At 53.0% G+C, this 20,261-nt stretch overlaps 8 protein-coding genes across 8 annotated transcripts; 4 read left to right on the forward strand and 4 right to left on the reverse strand.

Moving 5' to 3' along the window:
• Nucleotides 1–1,232: 1,232 nt before the first annotated feature.
• Nucleotides 1,233–3,835, forward strand: P884DRAFT_316966 (glycoside hydrolase family 55 protein; the record flags this gene model as incomplete). Its single annotated transcript, XM_069445298.1, has 5 exons — nt 1,233–1,392; nt 1,459–1,701; nt 1,752–2,353; nt 2,409–3,683; nt 3,782–3,835. The coding sequence occupies 5 exons, from the start codon at nt 1,233–1,235 to the stop codon at nt 3,833–3,835; spliced, it is 2,334 nt and encodes a 777-aa protein (XP_069294083.1).
• Nucleotides 3,836–6,588: 2,753 nt separating this feature from the next.
• Nucleotides 6,589–7,661, reverse strand: P884DRAFT_316969 (uncharacterized protein). The gene has a single exon (XM_069445299.1). It carries the CDS (start codon nt 7,511–7,513, stop codon nt 6,782–6,784), a length of 732 nt encoding a protein of 243 aa, XP_069294084.1. The 5' UTR covers nt 7,514–7,661; the 3' UTR covers nt 6,589–6,781.
• A 1,024-nt stretch (nt 7,662–8,685) lies between these two features.
• P884DRAFT_264316 (Rpp20 subunit of nuclear RNase MRP and P-domain-containing protein) lies at nt 8,686–10,017 on the reverse strand. The gene is made up of 2 exons (XM_069441837.1): nt 9,692–10,017; nt 8,686–9,620 (listed from the first exon to the last, which is right to left on the reverse strand). Exons 1-2 carry the CDS (start codon nt 9,780–9,782, stop codon nt 9,079–9,081), a joined length of 633 nt encoding a protein of 210 aa, XP_069294085.1. The 5' UTR covers nt 9,783–10,017; the 3' UTR covers nt 8,686–9,078.
• Nucleotides 10,018–10,338: 321 nt separating this feature from the next.
• On the forward strand, nt 10,339–11,593 carry P884DRAFT_210469 (RAVE subunit 2/Rogdi; the record flags this gene model as incomplete). The annotated part of the gene is made up of 3 exons (XM_069439003.1): nt 10,339–10,404; nt 10,507–10,692; nt 10,754–11,593. 3 exons carry the CDS (start codon nt 10,339–10,341, stop codon nt 11,591–11,593), a joined length of 1,092 nt encoding a protein of 363 aa, XP_069294086.1.
• A 458-nt stretch (nt 11,594–12,051) lies between these two features.
• Nucleotides 12,052–13,186, reverse strand: P884DRAFT_210519 (NIPSNAP-domain-containing protein; the record flags this gene model as incomplete). Its single annotated transcript, XM_069439004.1, has 2 exons — nt 12,052–12,536; nt 12,601–13,186. 2 exons carry the CDS (start codon nt 13,184–13,186, stop codon nt 12,052–12,054), a joined length of 1,071 nt encoding a protein of 356 aa, XP_069294087.1.
• Nucleotides 13,187–14,164: 978 nt separating this feature from the next.
• P884DRAFT_250859 (ATP synthase j chain-domain-containing protein) lies at nt 14,165–14,576 on the forward strand (the record flags this gene model as incomplete). Its single annotated transcript, XM_069440666.1, has 4 exons — nt 14,165–14,223; nt 14,294–14,323; nt 14,415–14,465; nt 14,524–14,576. Exons 1-4 carry the CDS (start codon nt 14,175–14,177, stop codon nt 14,574–14,576), a joined length of 183 nt encoding a protein of 60 aa, XP_069294088.1. The 5' UTR covers nt 14,165–14,174.
• A 787-nt stretch (nt 14,577–15,363) lies between these two features.
• On the forward strand, nt 15,364–16,831 carry P884DRAFT_332425 (serine hydrolase-domain-containing protein). The gene is made up of 2 exons (XM_069445791.1): nt 15,364–15,735; nt 15,807–16,831. The coding sequence occupies exons 1-2, from the start codon at nt 15,573–15,575 to the stop codon at nt 16,595–16,597; spliced, it is 954 nt and encodes a 317-aa protein (XP_069294089.1). The 5' UTR covers nt 15,364–15,572; the 3' UTR covers nt 16,598–16,831.
• A 45-nt stretch (nt 16,832–16,876) lies between these two features.
• Nucleotides 16,877–17,553, reverse strand: P884DRAFT_316977 (uncharacterized protein; the record flags this gene model as incomplete). The annotated part of the gene is made up of 2 exons (XM_069445300.1): nt 16,877–17,289; nt 17,435–17,553. Coding segments are annotated over 2 exons (369 nt in total), but the record flags the coding sequence as incomplete, so codon positions are not given.
• Nucleotides 17,554–20,261: the final 2,708 nt, after the last annotated feature.

A 20,261-nucleotide genomic window follows, 5' to 3' on the forward strand; every position in this document is an offset into this window, starting at 1 on the left:
AGTTTGCCTGTCGCACCACCATCTGGGAGGAGTTCGATAACCTCCGATGTTAATTAATTATTCCCAAATTCATAGAGAACGCCGCTCCTCCGGCAGCGTTAGCGACGGCAGAAACACAAGAATCCGTCCGCTTGCCTGTCGCAGATACACGGCGGTTACTATTTTCGCCCGTCTCGGTCCCGACTGCCGCACTCTCAAGTGGCTGCCATCTTTTCATTCCCCTCGTGCTTTCCTTGTAGTATTAGTGTCTGCGGTGGCACCCATAATTATGGGAGTGGAGTGTTGCGCGTGGCTGTTGTATCTTGCTCCCTGTATTGCGCGAAGCATTGCTATTGGGCGGTGGGCCAAAATACCGACGACTTCTTTTGTTCTGGATTGACGAAATTTCGCAAAAGTGAGAGCTATTGCTGGTGTTCTTGGGTTAACCGGAGCCGGCGGTCGTTTCGGCGCCGGGAAAGACAGAGGCCAAACCCTTGAAAGCACTCTTCGAGCCACCCCAACTAACTCTTGATCTCGAGCTCCCGTTGCCGAAGATATGACGGCAAAGGGGAAATAGACTTATTTTGGACACTTAATCTGGCGGCGGTGTTTCAGTCACGGACACTTGGCAGCTCAAGCTGGCATCAAGGCACGAATTGGTGCATCTTTCTGCTAAGAGTTCCTCTATATCACTCTATATCATCATCACCGGGAGGGCCAGAGCAGGCACTTCTTTAGTTTCCTAGCCTCGTTAGGGAATGTAGTATTAAAACTTTTCTATTGTTCCATCTTCCTTTTTCTTGGGATTAAAAAAAGAAAAAAAAGAGAAGAAGGTGGGGGGTATAATTAGGGGCTGCCACAAAGCGTGACGATTAATTGTCCCATAAGGTCAATCGTGTTGAAACGGAGGAAGGCGCGTTCCTTCCCGCATCTGTTTCCCGCGCTGCTCCTTTTAAGTGGAATCAGTTGACTTTGTTTCTGCACCTACTTAGCCTAAAGCTTACTTCACAAACTCATTAAAGTACTAATTACTAAGTCAAGGTGTTAAACGACCGACAGCCTCGTCGCCATCGGCATCATCACATCGTATCCGGTACTTCAAAGCCAGTTTGGACTGCAAAACGACGAACTGATTCAGTTTCATCTTCAGCGGCATCTTGGCCCTTATTAGGATTATTTGTCACCCTTGCGTCTGGCAAATTTGATTCTCCGCGTTTTCTTTGGCCAGTCAGCATTCAGCTTTCACTGCCAAGATGCAATTCTGCGTTGCTCTCATATTGGGAGTTGTATCTGGCGTCTGGGCGGCCTACTGGATGGAGGACCTTCACCGTCAGGGTGTCGCACCGTTCGCTGAAGCAAGCGGATACAGCGTCTTCAGAAATGTTAAGCAGTGGGGAGCTAAGGGAGATGGGGGTAAGATCTGTGCTGCACCACGAGTTGTTCCCGCTGACGGTTGTCTAGTTACAGACGATACCGCAGCCATCAATGCCGCAATTAGCGACGGCGATCGTTGCGGCGGTCCGGACTGTGTTGGCTCAACCACGACGCCGGCCATTGTTTACTTCCCTCCCGGAACTTACATGATCAGTTCGCCAATTATCAGCTACTACTATACCCAAATCATTGGCGACCCTACCAATATGCCAGTCATCAAAGCTTCCCAAAACTTTCCTACCAACGTGCTCGCCATGCTGGATGCCGACCGTTACATGGACAACGGAAGTAGGTAGTTTCTGCGGTCAAACTTTCGTTGCTAACGTGGTTGGTTCAAGGGCTCAACTTTCTCGCAACAAATGTCTTCTTCAGACAGCTTCGCAACCTCGTGTTTGACACAACGGCTGTTCGTGGGACGATCACCGGAATCCATTGGCCATCCTCCCAAGCGACCCTGGTCCAGAATTGCGTCTTCAAGCTTTCCTCTAGAGAAGATGACACCCACGTCGGCGTTTTCATGGAAGAAGGGAGCGGGGGCATGATGGCAGACCTTATATTCCACGGCGGCAAATACGGCGCTCGGTTTGGCAACCAGCAGTACACGATGCGAAATCTGACATTCTATGGCTGTGATACGGCCATCGAACAGATATGGAATTGGGGGTGGACGTACAAATCGCTTAAGGTTGTTGGTTCCCGCATAGGTATCAACATGTCTTCAAGCGATGTTGGCTCAGTCACTCTACTCGACAGCTCGTTTGTCAATGTCAGCACAGCTTTGATATCTGGCCGCATTCCCGGAAACAAGACTGGTCTTGGATCACTGCTGATCCAGAATGTCGAATACAAAAACGTTCCGACAGTATTGGCAGAAGCTGATGGGAAGCCGCTTCTATTGGGAGATGCGAACGGGACAGTCTACGACAGAGGTTACGCAAGAGTAGGCACTCCAATATGTCGATTCGATTTGAACATGCTATTAACTTCACCACTAGGGCAACACGTATGCTCCGCATGGGCCCATGTTGCTTGAGGGACACGAGTTTAACTTTTCTCAACCTTCGACCCTTAAAATCGGAGACCGGTACTACGAGAGATCAAAACCGCAGTACGAAGACTACTCTTCTTCCGACTTTATATCAGCCCGAGATCACAATGCCTTCGGCGATGGGCGCACCGACGACACGGACATGATCAACAAGGTCATCCAGGCTGCCGCGAATTCATCATACATCGCCTTCTTAGATGCCGGTTATTACAGGGTCACAGATACCATATTCATCCCACCCAACACTCGACTCATGGGCGAAGGACTCGCCACCGTCATCATGGGGACGGGGGAGAAGTTCTCGGATCCAAATAACCCACGCCCTGTGGTACAGGTTGGGAAGCCTGGTGATATTGGGTTTGTCGAAATTAACGACCTCATCGTGTCGACGCAGGGGCCAGCTGCAGGCGCCATCATGATCGAGTACAATCTCAACACGCCAGCAACTGAGAGCATGTGTAGTTCGGGAAGCCCCCCGTCGGGGATGTGGGATGTCCATGTCCGTGTCGGTGGCTTCAGAGGATCTCAGCTTCAAGTTGCTGAGTGTCCCACGACCCCCGAGAAGCTTGACTACGTCAACCCGTCATGCATCGCTGGGTATATGGGTATGCACATCTCCCCGAGCGCTCGAAATCTGTACATGGAAAACAGCTGGATATGGGTGGCAGACCATGACGTTGATGATTGGAACCAGACCCAAATCAGCGTCTTCGTGGCACGGGGAATGCTGGTTCAGGGGAGCCGTATCTGGTTGGTTGGAAGCTCTGTTGAGCATCACGCGTTGTACCAGTACCAGCTGCTCAACGCTTCGGATGTCTGGATGGGGCAGATCCAAACAGAAACCCCTTACTACCAACCCAACCCACCAGCATCGTACCCTTTCACCCAGCTGAACGACGACATTCGCGATCCTAATTTTACAGTTGACTGCGGGGAACGCGAGACGGAGAATTCCTTGAGCTCACAAGGTAACCCGTCATGCGCAATGGCATGGGGACTTCGCATTATTGGCTCCCAGAATGTGGTGGTGTTTGGAGCGGGCCTGTACAGTTTCTTCAACAATTACAACACGAGCTGCAGCACCGTCGAGTCGGGTGAGAACTGCCAGGCGCGCATTTTCTGGGTTGGCCCGGACGCGTCCGACGGAGCTGAACGCCAAGGTAGCGCTGAAGGCGAGGAGATGCTAGCAGTGGAGTTGTACAACCTCAACACGATCGGCAGCGTCATCATGATCACCCAATCTGGGTTGGATATGGCGACATGGGCTCAGAACAGGGCGACGTTTGCGAGCACACTGGCTGCTTTCCGTTCTGAGGTTAGGCACGGCCAGCGATGCTGGCACCAGAGCGTGTGACTGACAGCACCTCTGGCTGAGTTGCCATAACGTTTCACTCTGCCCATATGTATTTAGATGTAGTTGATCCAGAGTTCTGGGGCACCAAAGAAACAGGGAGACATTGACCTTCACCTCAACCTTTTCTGCAAGCATCCAGTAGGACACTATTGGTCCTAGGTAGAAAATCTACGCAGAAGGTTTATGTAATACACGGCACCCCGTCCCTTGTGATTTACCCTGTTTAATTGTAAAAATCTTGGTGTTCAGGAAGTCTCAGTGGGTTCAGCATTCCGTTACCAAGATTCCCAAAGGTTTAATCATGTTTGCTTTGTATCCTTGTTGTTTTGCAACTGTCTTGAATCTGTCAAATATGCTCCCCACGGCGAGTCTGGATGGGTATGAACAAACAGCGAATTTAATTTGGGTTCACTTCCTACGCCGCATTAGCCCTATCCGACTTGCGGAAGAACTTTTACGAGACCCGAAGATGGCAGGCGATTATCCCATGCCGCTGATGATCATTCCGCCTCGTGTACCGCACAAGCGGGCTGTGTTTGTCCTCCAGTCTACTACAGAGGCTCCACAGGAACAAGTTCGGTCGCGTTCTCGAGCTCAATTGCACCATACTAATCAGAAGACGGGACTAATGATCCTCTTCCCTCAGACTAAACCACTCACGGCATGCAGGCGCTCATCTAACATCGCCCAGAGTGTAACTGCCCGCAACGAGCTCTCCACGCAAGCATTTCGTCTTTGTAGGATGTTGCTACTCGATGGTAGCCCAGCAGAGGAGGTTGGCGCTCGTGGAGGGGGACAGGCACGGGAAAGAGGGTGGGTGATAAGGAAGGGGGCGATGGGGAGGTGGGCCACCACAATGACAGCTTTGACAGAAGCTTGGGAGAATGGAGATGGAGGAGAGGACAGGAGTGAACGCTATATGTGTATGTGTATATCATTTCATCGAGTAATAAACCGGATACAGCCGCATCCTACTGAGGGCCTTGCCATGGCTCAGGGGCGAACTAGATCTTCTTTGAGTCCATAATGTCAAGGCTGTGTCAAGTTCATTAGCCACACACCGGTGACCGAGAACGACCTACCTCTCGATCGAAATGTTACTACCCGTCTGAAAAGTTCTGGGCCACCAACTGTTGTCAGGAGTGAATATGAAGGTCTGGCATACTGGTTCTCGGGCCCCAAAACACATCAGTCGAGTGACAATAATTCATTGGTTAGTTACTTCTTACAATGTTAGCAAACGTTTTTGGAGAGTTGATTACGACTTGGCTTGACCCCATGCGCCCACGAAGCTTCGCACACGTCGGGTTGCTCGACCTCAACGCCGACTTTTCATCATGCAAGCTTCAACTTGGACCCTCGAGGCGCGGTAAGTTAGAAAGAGACAACGGTGCGATTCGAAGGAATAGTGTAATTAAGGTTCAATACAAGCATTGATAGACAGAACATCATGACGATCGTCGCGCACTGGATACGTTCAAAAGCATCGGATGGAGTACGGAATACAGTATACAGTACGGAGTGAGATCGGTTCGATCCGACAATATGGCGATCTGCCTTGAGCCCCACCATTGACCGGAAATTAGACCCCAGATCTGGGCAGGTCTCGGCATGGGGCTCCAGGGCGCTAGCGTCATGACAACCACGCAAGGAAAGTGGAGGAGGCGGGACTTCGGTGGTTGGTTGGTCGTCCCTGCGTTTTTCCGCCCATCTCCTTACGCGCTGGTAGCCCCGGTGGTCAGGAGGCATTAGTTATTAGGTGGCGTTCAGGAAGCGGATGAATATGCGATAATCAAGCGTCGGCATGTCGCGCTTCCCCACGCAACTTCCGTGGAACGGAATAGGAACAATTTGAGTCGAGCGGTTTTTCTTTTTTTTTTTTAAAAAAAAAAGGGTATCAATCAAGTTTTGAAATATCAAGAAGGTTAAAAGTGTGAAAACGTGCTGAGCTCAAGAGAGAAAGGGGCATCGTCCTTCTGCTCCGCATCCATCTCATTTCTCGTGTAATGACTCTTCATAAAGAAAATAAAACGCGCCTTGAGTTGAAAACAGATTTTGACGATGCCATCCTCGTAGTGATCTCTTCCCCCAAGATGCAAAGTCAACATCCGTCCCAAACCGGGCCCCCAGAATGGAAAGAATAAAGTCCAGCCAGACAAACCATCGTTCATAGCCCGAGATCTCCCCATGAAGGTAGACTGAGGAATAAAAGCCCGCTATGTCGGAGAAAATCGATGATAGGAGAAGGTGAGAATAAGGGTATCAACGCAGATGGTGAGCCGCAAGCGGCGAATGGAGGAGATATCGGGCGATGAGGTTGTTTTTGAGATGCCGATAGTTCGCTGGAAGAACGAAGAAGGAAAATGGCGAATGCCACGTGTCGTTCAAGTGCAAAAAAGAAAGGTGTCGTTCAAGTGCAGAAAACCAAACGAGATAGCTGATGGCGATTGGGGCTGCTTGAACATAGGAACTGTTGAGAATGCCGAGAAAAGGCGAATGTGGTTGCCGCGCGCTTGGTGTTGGATGCGTTTCTTGGTGTGAGCGCGAGCCAGAAAAGTTCAAGCGGCAGGGTGAGTGTCGCTTCAGACCGTCCAGATCGCCAACCCGTTGAGCTGTCTCGCGCGAACAAAGGAGAAAAATTGTTATGATGCTCGAAACGAAGCATCCTAGCTCCAGCCGACAGAGAAGGTGGCTGTTTGAACCCGGTCAAACGATCCGTAGAGGTCTGCCCAGGAGGTTCCATCCCACCACCTCAACTATGGACCTGGTTGGTTTATAAAAGAGCAATAGCCACGACACCGGCAACACCGAGAGCAGCCAACTGGGAAGCACTCATCGCTGGTGCGGCGTTTTTGTCGTCCTCGGTGGTGGTGGTCGCGCTGGTGCTGGTGGCAGCTGGCCCCGTCGAAGTGGTGCTGGATGGTAACGTGAGAGTAGTCGAGTGACTGGTATGACCGGTAGAGCTGTTAGACGCGACGGTGACGACGGCACGCTGAAGGGTGAGCGTCTTGGTAAGGGTCATAGTGCTTGTTGAAGTGATGGTTGAAAGGCCCTCTGCAACAGCCGCAAGCGGCAGGAGAAGGGAAGCGACGATGGTTGACAGATGCATCTTGCCGAGATGAACTGGTATAGCAGAAGATCTCGAATGATGATATGCGAAGACCCAAGCTGAAACCAGATTTTCCTGCTCGCGAAGTTTGTGACTGAAAGGATCGAACTCTGTCGTGTGGACGGTCGCGCGAGTCTAAGCAATCGCTAAATTGTCCTCCAGAACTGCAAGCAAGGGCTAAATGGTTCAAGTGATGATGAAATCGCAACGGAGAGGGATTCGAGAAAGAATGACGGACTGAATACGTCGAGTATTCAAGGTCGGATGGGGTTGCTCCAAAACGACTTTGCCAACGAAGCCAGTGTGGGAGCGAGGGGTGGGAGGCGCAGAGCTGAAGAGGGAGGGCGAAGAACTGAAAGAGGCCCACGATGTTTGGGGGCGAGTTAAACCGTCTGGGATCCTGCTTTGTGGCGCAAATTGCAATTCGGACGCCAAGCAGCCAAAAGGCCGAACCGCAACACAATGGCGCCTTGCACGGGCTGCAACTCTTCGGTTGGTTGCTGGCGTTTTCCCCACTTGGAAGGATTGGCGCCACAAAGGCTGCTGGTACCTGCATCTTGAGGTTCTCCTCGGCAGGGATGCCTAACATCCTAAAGCACCTTCCCAAAACGTTACAAACTCGCCAAATGTGAACCTGATTTGAGAAAACCGCTTCGCCAGGCTCCGGCTGAGAAGGGGATGACAACTATAACTTTTTTGACTGCCGTTGGGCTTCCGCCTGACAGATTTCACAACAGCGAAACGGTTCCGGTGGTTGCTAGCACTTCAGGGCAGCGGGAAATTGCAGGCACCGGCTGACATCGAGCACGGTTAGCCTGAGTGTGACCTTGGGTAATGGCACTTTACCGAATCTAGCATGCTTGTGTCTGCCCGGCCGCTTTTCCTGCTCTTTCCTGAGACGCCGACGCCGACACAAACAAGCCACCATCAATGCTGCAGCCTGCAGAAAAAAAGCGGCGCGCGGCGCGCGGCGCGTGTGTGAATTCTTGCGGCGTTGTCGTCGTAATCGTGGTCGTAAAAAGATCTCGTTGTCCACTTCTTTGGCTTCACGATGTGAACAAGGGGCATCGCTCCTGCTAAGTGATATAGGTGCAAAAGTTGCAATATTTGCGCAATACGCTGGCGGCCGATGATTGGTGTGCCTGACAGATCATGCCGCCCTTTGAAGATTGGCATTGAACCACTGGTTAGGGGCAATGCGCTTTGTCCCGTCCGGGGAAACAGCGCTGACACAGTGTGAAAAGCGAAACCGGCATCCTTTGCGGTGACTATCCTTTTTTTGTGGGGTTACTCCGTAGTGGACCGGAGAATGCCCAGGCAGCTGGCGTGGCAACCACCTGGCCAAGTTTTACCGGACTTGCAGACTTTAGTCAACGCCTATCCGTAGTTGGTGGAAACTGGGTGGTCCCAATGCGCTGCGGTCAAAGTTCCGGGCGCACACTGCAGAAGCTTCGCCAACCGCTCACTGAGATGCGTTGGTTCCGACTACTAACCAAGTGCTGGCAGGTGTACAGTACATAACTACTCGGAGACCGACACATTCAAACACATCTCAAAACCGCCTTGATGGAGACGCACCTCCTGCTGTGTTGCTACATGCGGGCCCCTCCACTATCAATGTTGCGACCTCATGGGAGATACCCGTCTTGTGTAGCTTGTCTCCCTGTGAATCGGCCTCTACCCTCAGCGTCCTGCTAGCAGACGGTATACGCCCATCTCAGAGATAGCCAGGCGACCTTGGGCCTGCCATTTGGAAGTGCTACGTGAAATTGACTATTTTTCGGCTATCCGTTTCAGGAATGTCATAACCTCTAACACCAGGTTTCAGAGCCTTGGATATATACATTCCGGCTCTGCATCTCCTTTTTTTGTGATGTGACAAGACATTACCAAATAACCGCCTGTTTGAGCCAGCGCCACATTTCCAGGAAAGCCACATATGTGGTACTCAGAATGATGTCGGAAATTCAACCCGTGGCAGGGCAACTCCTTGACTCCAGGAGATATCGGTGACCGAACGCCAAAATCATGCAAAGCCGTCCCAAACGCCCACAAGCTCCACTTCTCCCTTATTCGTTGACTGCGGAAAGACAGGAGGCAGTCCCGTCTCGTGCAGCGACGTACTGTGTAAAAGCGGAAAATGTCCAAGCCCTCTCACGACGTCCATCGTAGACCCACCTCAAGGCAGTTGACATACCTTGCTCTGACCTGGTCCTCGACGTCCGCGTCCTCGTCTATGGCCACGACATCATCCACCGCACTTAACGTCCTCGTCCTCATCAGGACAGCCAAGTCCTTTTCCCTGCTAAAGAACCCCGCCAGATCCACCGCCAGCCCGATCGCTTTCCCCGTCGCGACGAGCAGCACGTCGTCCGCCACCTCGCCTGTCGTTGGGCCCTTGTTCCCGTCCCGCGCAGCAGCCTTGTTGAGCGCCGCGACCCGCGCGGCCAGCGGTTGCCCCTTCGTCGCTTGAGCCGAGGGCGCCTTGTCCAGGGCCTTGCGGGCGCGCCGCACGAGGCTCATGAAGCTGGCGCCCGAAGAGATCTTAATGACGGCAGTGTGCGGCGCCCGCGGGGGAGGAATGTAGCCGTTAGAGTCGGCGCTGGCCATAAGCTCGTCGGGGGAGAGCGGGCCAGTAGTTCGTGGGCGTGCGGAGGGGGAGGGCCCGGGCAAGGGGCGTTTTCGCACGCGAGAGCCTGGTGCAGGGGAGGGGCTCGGTTAGTTTAGTCCTGGGGAGGGAGTGACAATGAGACAAAGGAGTGCCAACCATGTGGTATTGGAGGTAGTTTTGTTTCTGGTCTATTTGGTATGGGCTGTTGCTGGGCACGCTTATCATGTGGTGGCACGCCAGGGGCCATGATGACGGTTGCCCTCGGGACTGGAGTCGAGGGGATACAGACGCAAGTCGTGGGCCCCGCCGGCTTTGTAACCGAATACTCCGTGCTCTCTAGTCCCAAGCGAATGGAACAAAGGGGGAGAGCAGCTGTTTCAGGCACCAGGTGAGTGATTGCAGTAGAGTGCTGGAAAGTGCGATTGCGCTATCGGTGTCGAGCACATTGATCGCACGGCAGGCCGGAGGTTGGCATTGACTAGACTTCACGTGTAAGCTATCAGTTCGCAAAAATATGACGGTTCGCAAAAGGTTTCCTGGCTTTCGGCTGGTGGGGTCTCTTCTTTGGATACGCGCCAAGACGTGGAGGTGGCCCACACTACTCGCCCACCGCCTGCCTTTTTGAACTGCTTGAGCAGCTTCCCCGGCGGAGCTCTCCACCAAAGTCGTCATGTCGGCCACCGAAGTCGTCAGGCATCTTCGAGAAAGAACACGCGCCACTACCCTAGTACTGTCATCCTGTCGCGCCGGAATATGGGTGCCTACTTCTAAGTGCCCTAGGTAACCATAGTCGACCCATCACTATGTCTGTAGAAATCTGGCCACGTATTGCGCCAGATGCTCTTAAAGCTGCGGTCGAGACGACCGAGGTATGCCACTCTTTCCTCTCTGCGTGCGCTGTCGCATGGTCTTGACGTGGATAAGCTATGGATGAGACTTGGGTGCTGATAGAACCCTCTTGCAAACCACAGAAGCGCGAACTCGACTGGCTTGTCGAGGAGCTGCACGAAATTCTTACCAACCTCAAGCATGGCCTTGAAGAATGCTATGCCCTCCTTGCGCCGATAGACCCGGGGAGCACGCTTGTGCTCAGCACACCAAGAAATGAGATTGTCAAGGGGCATATAACTCGGGTTGGAACGCGAATAGTCAAGGGGGTCAGTTTCTGTTGTCCCATTTTCCCTCATCACACAAGCTAACGCTTCTCTCACTCTGCAGACAATCCATCTCCGCATGCGTACCCTCCCTTACCAAACGCTCACCATCAACCCGGAACATCCTATACACCTCACCCCCCTGACAAATCTGCACTCCATCCTCACACATTCAATCGACCTCCTCAAGCTCACTCTCTCCTACTCCTATCCCACCGCGACGGCGACGACCCCGCTCCCATCCGACCTACCACCACCGAACTTCCTCTCCGCCCAGCTCCGTCTCCTGTCCCAATCCCTCTCGGAAGCGCTCGCCCTTCTCAAGGGACCCCCACTCACAACCGCCGACACCACCTGGACGACCCGGTCCGTGGCCCCATCCCACTTCTCCCCGCCGCTCCCGCCGCTCCCCGGCGGGACCGCGTCCGGCTTCTCCTCCGGCTCCAGCCCGTCCCTCAGCTTCTACCTAACCGTCCAGGACAGCTCGCTCGTCCTCTGGCTCCGCACGATCGAGCCCGCCGACGCGCCCGTCAACTTCGGCACCAAGCTCGCCCTGGCGATCGGCACCGCGCGCCGGCTCGAGCATGACGAGATGGACAAAGTATTTGGATACTGCTGTGGCGGGGAAGACCATACGCCGCCCGCTGCGGGGGGTCCTGGTCCGGGCGGCGGCGGCGGCGGTACAGGACCCGCGGGGAGCTCCGGTGCCCAACCAATCCCCTTGTCGGGCACGCGTGAGAAGAAACCGGTGGACGTGTTCGTGCGCGAGAAGGTGCGCGTGGAGAGCGCGGATCCGAGTCTGCTGTCGCTCTCGGCCAAGCTGAGTGCGCTCAGTCATACGCTGGCCCTAGCGAGGCGGAACTTCGCTGCTGTGCTGGGCGAGGAGTTGGAAGGGGAGGATTAGAAGCCCAGGGTTTGCGGACAGTCCGTATCGGTAGAGTCACTGTGTCCATGGAAGGGAAATGGGCAGCCTGGAATTGATGGCGCGGGGGACCGCTGCAGCAAGGGTTATTTGCATAGGCCGGAGTTGGAGTTGGGGATGGTTAATGGGTCTTACACTTGGGTATTGTTATGTTGTGTTAGGCGTAACGCGGCTTGGTGACAAGACACCAGCATCGGCACTTAGCAGAGGCTTTTGTAATTTGAGACTGTAAATTGCATTGTTCCACCATATTCCCCGATCAACTTAATGGACAACGCCCAATGACTGTGCTGCGCGACTCCAAGCGAATCACTAGATATCAGACAGGACGACAAGAGAGATGAAGACTCAGGCTATATACATGCCCACGGTTTGCCATACCGTGTTCGGTGAACGCCTGATATTGAGGCGGCAGCAGCTGTCCGCCAGATTTTGCCGACTCAAGCCACGGGCGACCACGGCATGGGCACCAAAATGCGGCTCTTCATCTCCTGAATCAGCGGAACCGTCTTGTGTACCGTCTCGGCCCAGCCTTCTATGCTCCAGCTCTTCTCACGGCGGATCTTGCGTTCCTCGAGATCGGCAAATTGCCAGAGATGGTGGACCGTGTTGAGCTCGCCAATCTGGACGAACCACGCTCCCACACCCTCCATCACTTCGCGCCGCGCCTTAAGCCCGCGACGCCAGTGTGTTTCCCATTCGAGCAGGTTGCCCGGGTGCAGCTTGTACGAGCGCAGCTCGAACAGACCGCCCAGCTGGCGAGGCGGCGATGTCGGCCAGAAGCTGAATTCTTGCATAAGCGAGATGCGTTTGCTGCGGATCAGTCTCCGCAGCTTCTTGTCGAAGTCGGGAAACTCTGGATTGCGCGAGATGGTGTTGAGCGAGGCGTGGAAGCCTTGGTAGCGCTGGTACTCCCAGATATGAACTGTAGAGAGAACCGCGTTAGCTTCGCTACCATCGTCGAATTACAATGTGCAGTCGAGACTCACCAAACGTATCGCAGTCGCCCACCTCGGTGCGCCAGCTCCCGACCAGATGAACCTTATTCTCAGGCGAGCTGGCCACGCGCGGATACCAATTTCCGATGAGCTCAACGTACTCGTCGACGCAGTCGGGTTTGACTTCGTGAAACTCGATCGAGTGCACGTACTTGCCACGGGCGAGTACCTGGCTAAAGCTGGCTTCAATCTGGGCGTCCAGCTCGCGGCCCTCCTTGGTGCCGTAGATAAGGTTGGTCAGCCGACCCGGCTTGCGCGGAGGCTCATGCTCAGCAGCGCGTGCTGCGTTTCCTGTTCCGGTCGCCGCAGTGCTCAGCGATCCAAGGCCCTGGGCCGAGGAGGAGGTGCTAGAAGATGAGAAAGGGGATGACGAGGCAGACCCACTGGCTTCCCGCTGTTTCTGTGCCTCCACAAGCTGCGCCCGGAACGTCTTCTGCCGGCTGTTGAAGCTCTCGTGCTGGCCGGGCTGGATATCGCCTAGGGTCGGCGTGCGCCCACTCCGGGCCGCGAGCGAAGTTGTAAATGTCCTAATCGTCGGCGCGGCCGTTGCAGCGCGAACCACACGTTGCGAAAGCATGACGGCGAATTTGTGGGCGGCGGGGAGTTGTAGGAGAGTGACGGTTGGACCCTGGAAGTCGAGCCCCGAAATGAGGGGGAAGGGAACACAGGCCGAGGGTCGGATGGGTGTTAGGATTAGACAAGCAAACACGCCCGCAACCGTCTGAAATGCAGGTGAAACACGAGAAGTGGTGGTGCAGAGCTCGTCGAAATCACCGAAACCCACAATCGTTCGATGCCAGTTGCACACGAGGGCAAATAGAAAGGATCAGACGGCACGCGAAATGCAGCAGCAGGAGCACGGCAGAAGACGTTTTAACGGGTGATGGGTTGTTTGCCGGGGACTCGCAGCTTGTGATGGCGGCAGTCGCAGAAGCACGGCGGGAAGGCGCGGCAATGGGGAAGCTAGATTGGGTATCTGTGTGTGGCAAGCAGTGAGAGAGGAAGAAGAGATGACGGAAAGGAGGGCAGCGACGCAGGTTAATTGGATGAATGAAGCGGATGCTCCAAAGTAGCCTGCTTCACCCCGCACTTTTGGAGCACCGGAGAGGTAAGGTTGCAGGGAAAACAGAAGAGCTCTGTCCTTGCGAGTCCAGTCACCCAGCCAGGCCAACTTCCCTGGCTTGGCTCTCCAGCAACGTGGTCAGAGGTCAGCTGCCTTGAGCTGCAAGGGTTCGAAGGTCCAGGCACTCTCCCGTGCCAAAATGCGGGGAGATGATGTCACCCCTGAGACGCACTGTCCTCGCTCCTCCTTTCCGTTTCAGGCTCGAGGCTGGCTCTGCAATTCTGCCCACGGAAGTTGAGTTTTACCGATCCGCTTGGACACTGGTTCCACTTGTTTCCATCTAAGGTAACAGTGACCATGTGGCCTTGAATTCCAGGCGATAACATCCCGGGCGCTCTCGGAAGCCGGAGCCGCAAAAAACGCTCGCTTTCTGACCAGACAACAACTCCTTTACCAAAACACCCGAACCTCTGTCGTCAACTGCCAGAGGAATACCGCCACGATGACTTGGTTCGGTATCGCTCCGTTTAAGAAGTTCCCGACGCCAGTGTGTAGGTCAATTGAACGAGCGCGATGGCGGATGCGGTGTCGATGACTGGCAATTGCTGACAATCGCTGCAGTGCGTCCCATGGCTCCGTTCTTTGCTGCCGGTATGCCCTGATCTTCCCTGCTTGGCTCTCCTCGAGGACAGCGCCGGGAAGCATCGACCATTGAGTACGCCAAAACTAATCGTCCCTCTAGCCGCGGTTATCGCGTACGGCGTCAACTCGGCCCAGAACGCCATGATGCAGTGTATGCCCACACTCTACAGCACGCACTCGGTTTGACCCGAACTGACGGCAGGATGCAGCCAACGAGTTCAAGAATGATCCTCGAAACCCTAACCTGAAGGCTGCTCACTAAGGGGGAGGGCGTGAGCGGCGACGGCATGTGACGGCATGTGACGGCATGTGACGGGCGAGAACGACAAGACGGCGTTTCTGAAGCGATATCCCCCACGGCGCTGTCCGAGGTACGGACATGTATCATAGAGCAGCCAACACCAATTGAGCTGTTGTTTCCATTCCGCGCGAAGTGAAGGTGGAAGCGGTCGGCCTACTACCGGTGCCATGACCACCGTCGGTTGCGCCATGCCCGATGTTGGATGCCCAATGCTCGCCATGCGGGCCTTGAGGTACCCTGAGTTTCGTGAACAACCTGTTAGGTTGGCTACCAAGATCTGCTGGGCGCACAGTCGCATCATTTGCCAGTTAACACGCTGATTTCAGCGTGTTTTATCGGCATCCACCATCATTCTCCCCATTGATGTGGATGTTTTCGCTCCTGGCATATATTAACATACCCATTGCTGGGCGCCCGCATTGAGAGTTCGTCTTGATACTCAACGATATGCTGGGAATCAGTAGAGGTTACACGCCATACAATCGGAGCTCTCTGTCTTTCCCTTGGCTTCGTGGGCATGAGCCGCGCTGTCTTGGCGAGGTGATGGGCTCGTTGTATCTCTATACATAGCTAATATATAGCATCTCCACGACGGCCGTCCTTGCCTTCAGCTGATTTGCCCAATGCAGTTTGTACTGCGTATGTATGTACCAAGTTAAAAATCTTCTGCGTTGGCTTCACAGGCTGTCGTCATCCTCTGCATTTCTCTCGTGTGAAATTTGCCCCGCAATTTTTTTTTGATCAGAATTGCTAAGCGGCCTCCCCAACAACATTCGGCGTGACTGATTTCGGTTCACTTATCTATAAATCTTCAACACTCCCCGCAATCCGCCGATGCCTTCCGTCCACCTACTGACAAGATCGCAATTGCAATCAGAAATCCTTCCTACAGCCGCTCAAGTCTATCGTTTATAGGTTCAAACCAACGTTCATTCATAACTACACTTGCTTGTCATAATGTCGGGTCTTTCATCCGGCACCGCATCTGGCACGGGCTCCCCCTCGTGGACCTCGCCATCCCAAACTGCCGTCAACACGCCCGCGACTGGCAGCAGCACCGCCAACTCCGGCTCCAACACTCCACGTAGCTTGAAGAAGATCCGTATCCTGATGCTCCACGGTATGTTCCTGCCTATTGTTGCTAGGATTCTGAGTCGAGAACGGGTAGCTGACATGAGAAACATGACCAAGGCTACACACAATCTGGGCCCATCTTCAAAGGAAAAACCAACGGTCTCCAGAAGAAGCTCGCCAAGGCCTTTGCCACACTGGGGCTCGAACCAGTGCTGATCTACCCCACAGCACCCAACAAACTCACGGTCGACGACGTGGTGGGGTGGGAGCGGCGCCAGCCCCCCATCAAGGACTTTGAGCCGGACACGTGGGCGTGGTACCGCAGCGACGAGCTGCAGGATAAGTACCTGTACCTGGAGGAGGGGATGGACCGGATCGCGGAGACGTTGCGGCAGGCGCGAGAGGAAGCGAGGCAGGAGGGAGACGAGGACGGCGGGGTGGACGGCGTGATCGGGTTCAGCCAGGGCGGGTGCATGGCGGGGATGCTGGCGTCGGCGCTGGAGCCGGTGCACAAACCGCGGACGGCGGCGGAGCGGGCGCACGAGCGCTGGCTCGAGACGGTGCGCGAGGCCAACGGCGGGCGCCCGCTCAAGTTCGTCGTCGTCTACGGCGGCTTCCGCGCCGCGCCGCTCGAGCTCGAATGGCTGTACAACCCCAAGATCTCCACGCCCACGATGCACTGGATCGGCAGCCTGGACACGGTGGTGGGCGAGGAGCGGAGCATGGGCCTGGCGAACAGGTGCGTCAACCCCGTGGTCCTCAACCACCCCGGCGGCCACTTCGTGCCGATCGACCCCAAGTATGTCAACGCGCTGGTCTCGTTCATCCATCAGCACATCCAGAAGAAGGATCAGAAGGCGCAGACAGCGGACGAAGACGCGGGAAAGGATGGCGAAGGGTTAGACTAGATCAGCCAGGGCGCTGGACCTGCCCTAGCGGGTGCAGGCTGTGAACTGTGTGGTGACGGGGACCATGGGCGGGTGTCGCTTAAGAAGACCACTTCTCGATGTTGGCGTTCTTGGACCGTGATTGTCGGGCTTCTGTTGTCACGGAGTCGGGTTTGAACTAAGCATGTAGAATAAATATTTGGTTCATGCTAATAATACAGGTTGGTTACGTCCATCAACAGAAGGCACACACCCTGACTTTCCAGTCCCCAAGAACACGAGTAATTAACTTTCAGATTTCTTGGACGTTTCCGTCACCGACGTGGGCGGTACTGCCCCTTGGTCTGCCCGCTTATCTGGCACAAACTCGGGAATCTGGTAGTACTCGCCCTTGAACTGGCTACCGCGGCTCCCCTGGGTGGACACCTCCCTACGACTTTCGGCCGAGATGCCGACGTTGGCCCTAGCCGGCAGTCGGCCTTGTTCCGACACCTCGCCCTTCCCAGCGGGCTCGCGCCCACGCGCGCCGACGGCCTTGGTTGGCCGGGAGGACGTTGTCGTCACGGAGAAGTGCGGCCCGCTCGAGCTCGCGAGGGTCCTTGCCCCGGCCCCTGACCGTCGCCCCGTCGATCCCGCCCGGGTTGTGCTGGTACACGTGCGTCGTCTTATCCTCCGGGCCGCCGGCGCCTTCGTAGGCGGATCCGCAGACGAAGCTACAGTTAGATACCGTCGTCAGTTGCGTCAGGGCGTCAACCGCCAGCAATTGGATCAGTGAACGACGAGAGAGGTATGCGAGATAAAGAGAAGGAAACAAGAGAGATGAAAAGGGCAAAAAAAAAAAAAAAAAAAAAAACTCACCGGCCTATATTGTCGACATCACCGCCCTCGTTGGTAGGGATCGGGCGGTCGTAGCTTCGATTCGTCACCAGATTCTCGCCCACCTTGACGGAAGAGCCAGTGATAGAGGTCTGGTTATAGTAGTCAAAATAGTTCAAAAGATCGATGTCCTCTATCAACGTTTACTAGCCCTATGGTTCTATATAAGAAGAAGATAGGCACAAAGAGCCCACCGTTTGCAGGCATCCACAGGGCTTACTAATCCAACCTTATATAATAGACGTGTCCACGGACACGTACTACATCAAGTCCCCCGCCTAGAAAAGAAAACGTAGTACCTACACTATAGGCTCCAAATAGCTCCTAATTTGAGCTTTCTTTCTACGTAAATATCCCTGTTATAAATAGTAGTATTATGTTACCACTATAGTATCTTGTATGTTGTTCTGGTCCGTACTCGTTCTATATAGGCGTTTTCTAGCCGTGCCTGCCTCCGGGCGAGTCTTTGACACGGCTTTTCTACCTATGCCTACCTCCGGGCGAGTCTTCGATACGGCTTTTCTAGCTATGCCTACCTCCGGGCGAGTCTTCGATATAGTTGGTTACCCTCCTTAACGAGCCTAGTATTCGTTTACTATCTTATGTGTATAGTGTAGCTAGAAGTTAGTTTTCTAGACGTTATATTTGTGGCCGAGTCTTTTCTACTTGATAAGATACTTGTATCTATTATATATAAGCTTGTAGTCCTAAATATACTTGACTTTGTATTTATTACTAGATTCTAGCCTACTATTAGTATAGCTATCTTTAATAAGGCTAGTAGGTAGTATAGTATAGTTATATAGGTTAGTTCTAGGGGGTATAGGTAATAAATAGGCTATAGATATTACTAGGTATATATCTATATTAGGTAGTAATTATAAGCGGTATACTAGACGGCTAATGTGTTTAACGATCTTAAACGGGCCTATACGCTATTAGGATAGTTTACGTAGTAGTCGCCCTAGTAGATAGTAACCGCGGTATAGGTATAAATATACTTAGTCGCCTAGCTTAAACTCGATGTTACGGTGGCTAGTATTATACCTACGTTTGGCTCGAGCTACTATAAAATCTATTACTATCTAGGTATCCTAGTATAGATATTTGTATAGGACTAGGATATCTTATACTATATTTGATGATGGTATAGTTAGCGCTTCTAACGGTCCTATAGGTTTGAAACCGTATAGTAGCTTATATAGCGATATACTAATAGATATAGTATAAGAGCTGTTTAAATGCTACTAAAGCTACGGAAGTATAGTAGTCTAATTGTCATCTAGTTTCTTATATACAAAGAAGTATAGAGCGATTTCTATAGTCTAGTTCTTTTGCTCTATAAGACTATCTCCCTATAGGTAGTACACGGTTGTCATTAATAGCTTTATACCTAGTGCCTTCTATATACCTGTCTATAGTTCGGAAGTAAATTTACGATTACGGTTAGATATAACAGCTATTAGCACTCCCTAGTTAGATAGGAGTAATTATTATATTAATACATAGCCCTAGTTTACGGTAGTATAGCTAGAGTAGCCTAGTATATAACGAACCTAACTCAGACTTCTTCTAAAAGGGTTCAGACGAAGGTAAGTGATACAGGACAAGTGTACAGGTCGTCTAAGGGATTCGGTGAAGCCAAAGGGTTCACAATAACAGAGTTGTCTCTTCATAGTAGTACGATACTATTAGGAGTACTATAATTGTAAGTTACTATTACTAGTAAACTTCCTAGAGTCTACTGTAACGAGTGGCTATCTATATATATATATAACCCTGGTAATTACTCCTGATCATAGTGATCGTAAGTGATTGTATGGTAGTGATTACCCTGATCATGTCACGGAAATATGTATACAGATGCCGCACGGATAGGCCAATCAGGCCGAAAGGACGGGAAGAACCAATCATAACGTAGGGAGCACTATGAGCCCCACCGCACGCTGGTTTACGATCACCAAGATCAGCGTAAAGTCACTAATCGCGATGAGCGGCTCACCAGGATCACTGACCCAGGACTGATCAAGGTGATCCGGGAAGGCTATATATATACATGTAGATAGTCACTCGTTCTGGTGGACTCTAGAGTTCACCAGTAATAGCAATCATAACCATAGTATTCATACCAAGCATCGTTAACTACTATACGAGACAACTCTGTTGTTGTGAACCCTTTGGCTTCACCAAATCCCTCAGACGACTTGCACACTTGTCCCGTACCGTTCACCTTCGTCTAAACCCTTTCAGAAGAAGTCTGAGTCGGGTTCGTCACACGTTGCTATCACTCCCTTTGTTCTGTCATAGTTCAGAACGGAGGTGACTTCGACCTTGACATCGATATAGCTACCAACGTTACGGCCGAACAGCTGCTCGCCCAGCTTGGTCAACTCTAGCAGCGAATCCAGGAGTTAGACCAGAGAGACAAGGCTACTTAAGCTCGAATCAAGGAACTCGAGAACGGCGAAAAGCACTCGCAGAAACTAGTCAACGAGGCCTATACCAAAATCAAGGCGCTCAAGACTGCCAAAGCAAGCCGTATCAAGATCGAACCACCTAGCAAATACGGAGGAACCAAGGAGGATCTCGTAGGGTTTTTAACAAACCTCCGATCCTACTTCCGGCTCAATGACGACAAGTTTCCGGACGACAAAGCCAAAGTCCTCTACGTAGCTACGAGACTGGAGGGCAAGGTGCTTAGATGGTTCGAGCCTACGTGGAACGACTACCTTACTAAGGAAGATGAGGACGACCGAGACGCCTTTACATAGGCAGTCTTTCGATCCTACGACCGTTTCGAAGAAGAGCT

This window comes from Thermothelomyces heterothallicus (genome assembly GCF_042370625.1).
Source record: "Thermothelomyces heterothallicus CBS 202.75 unplaced genomic scaffold P884_scaffold_32, whole genome shotgun sequence".
NCBI lineage: Eukaryota > Fungi > Ascomycota > Sordariomycetes > Sordariales > Chaetomiaceae > Thermothelomyces > Thermothelomyces heterothallicus.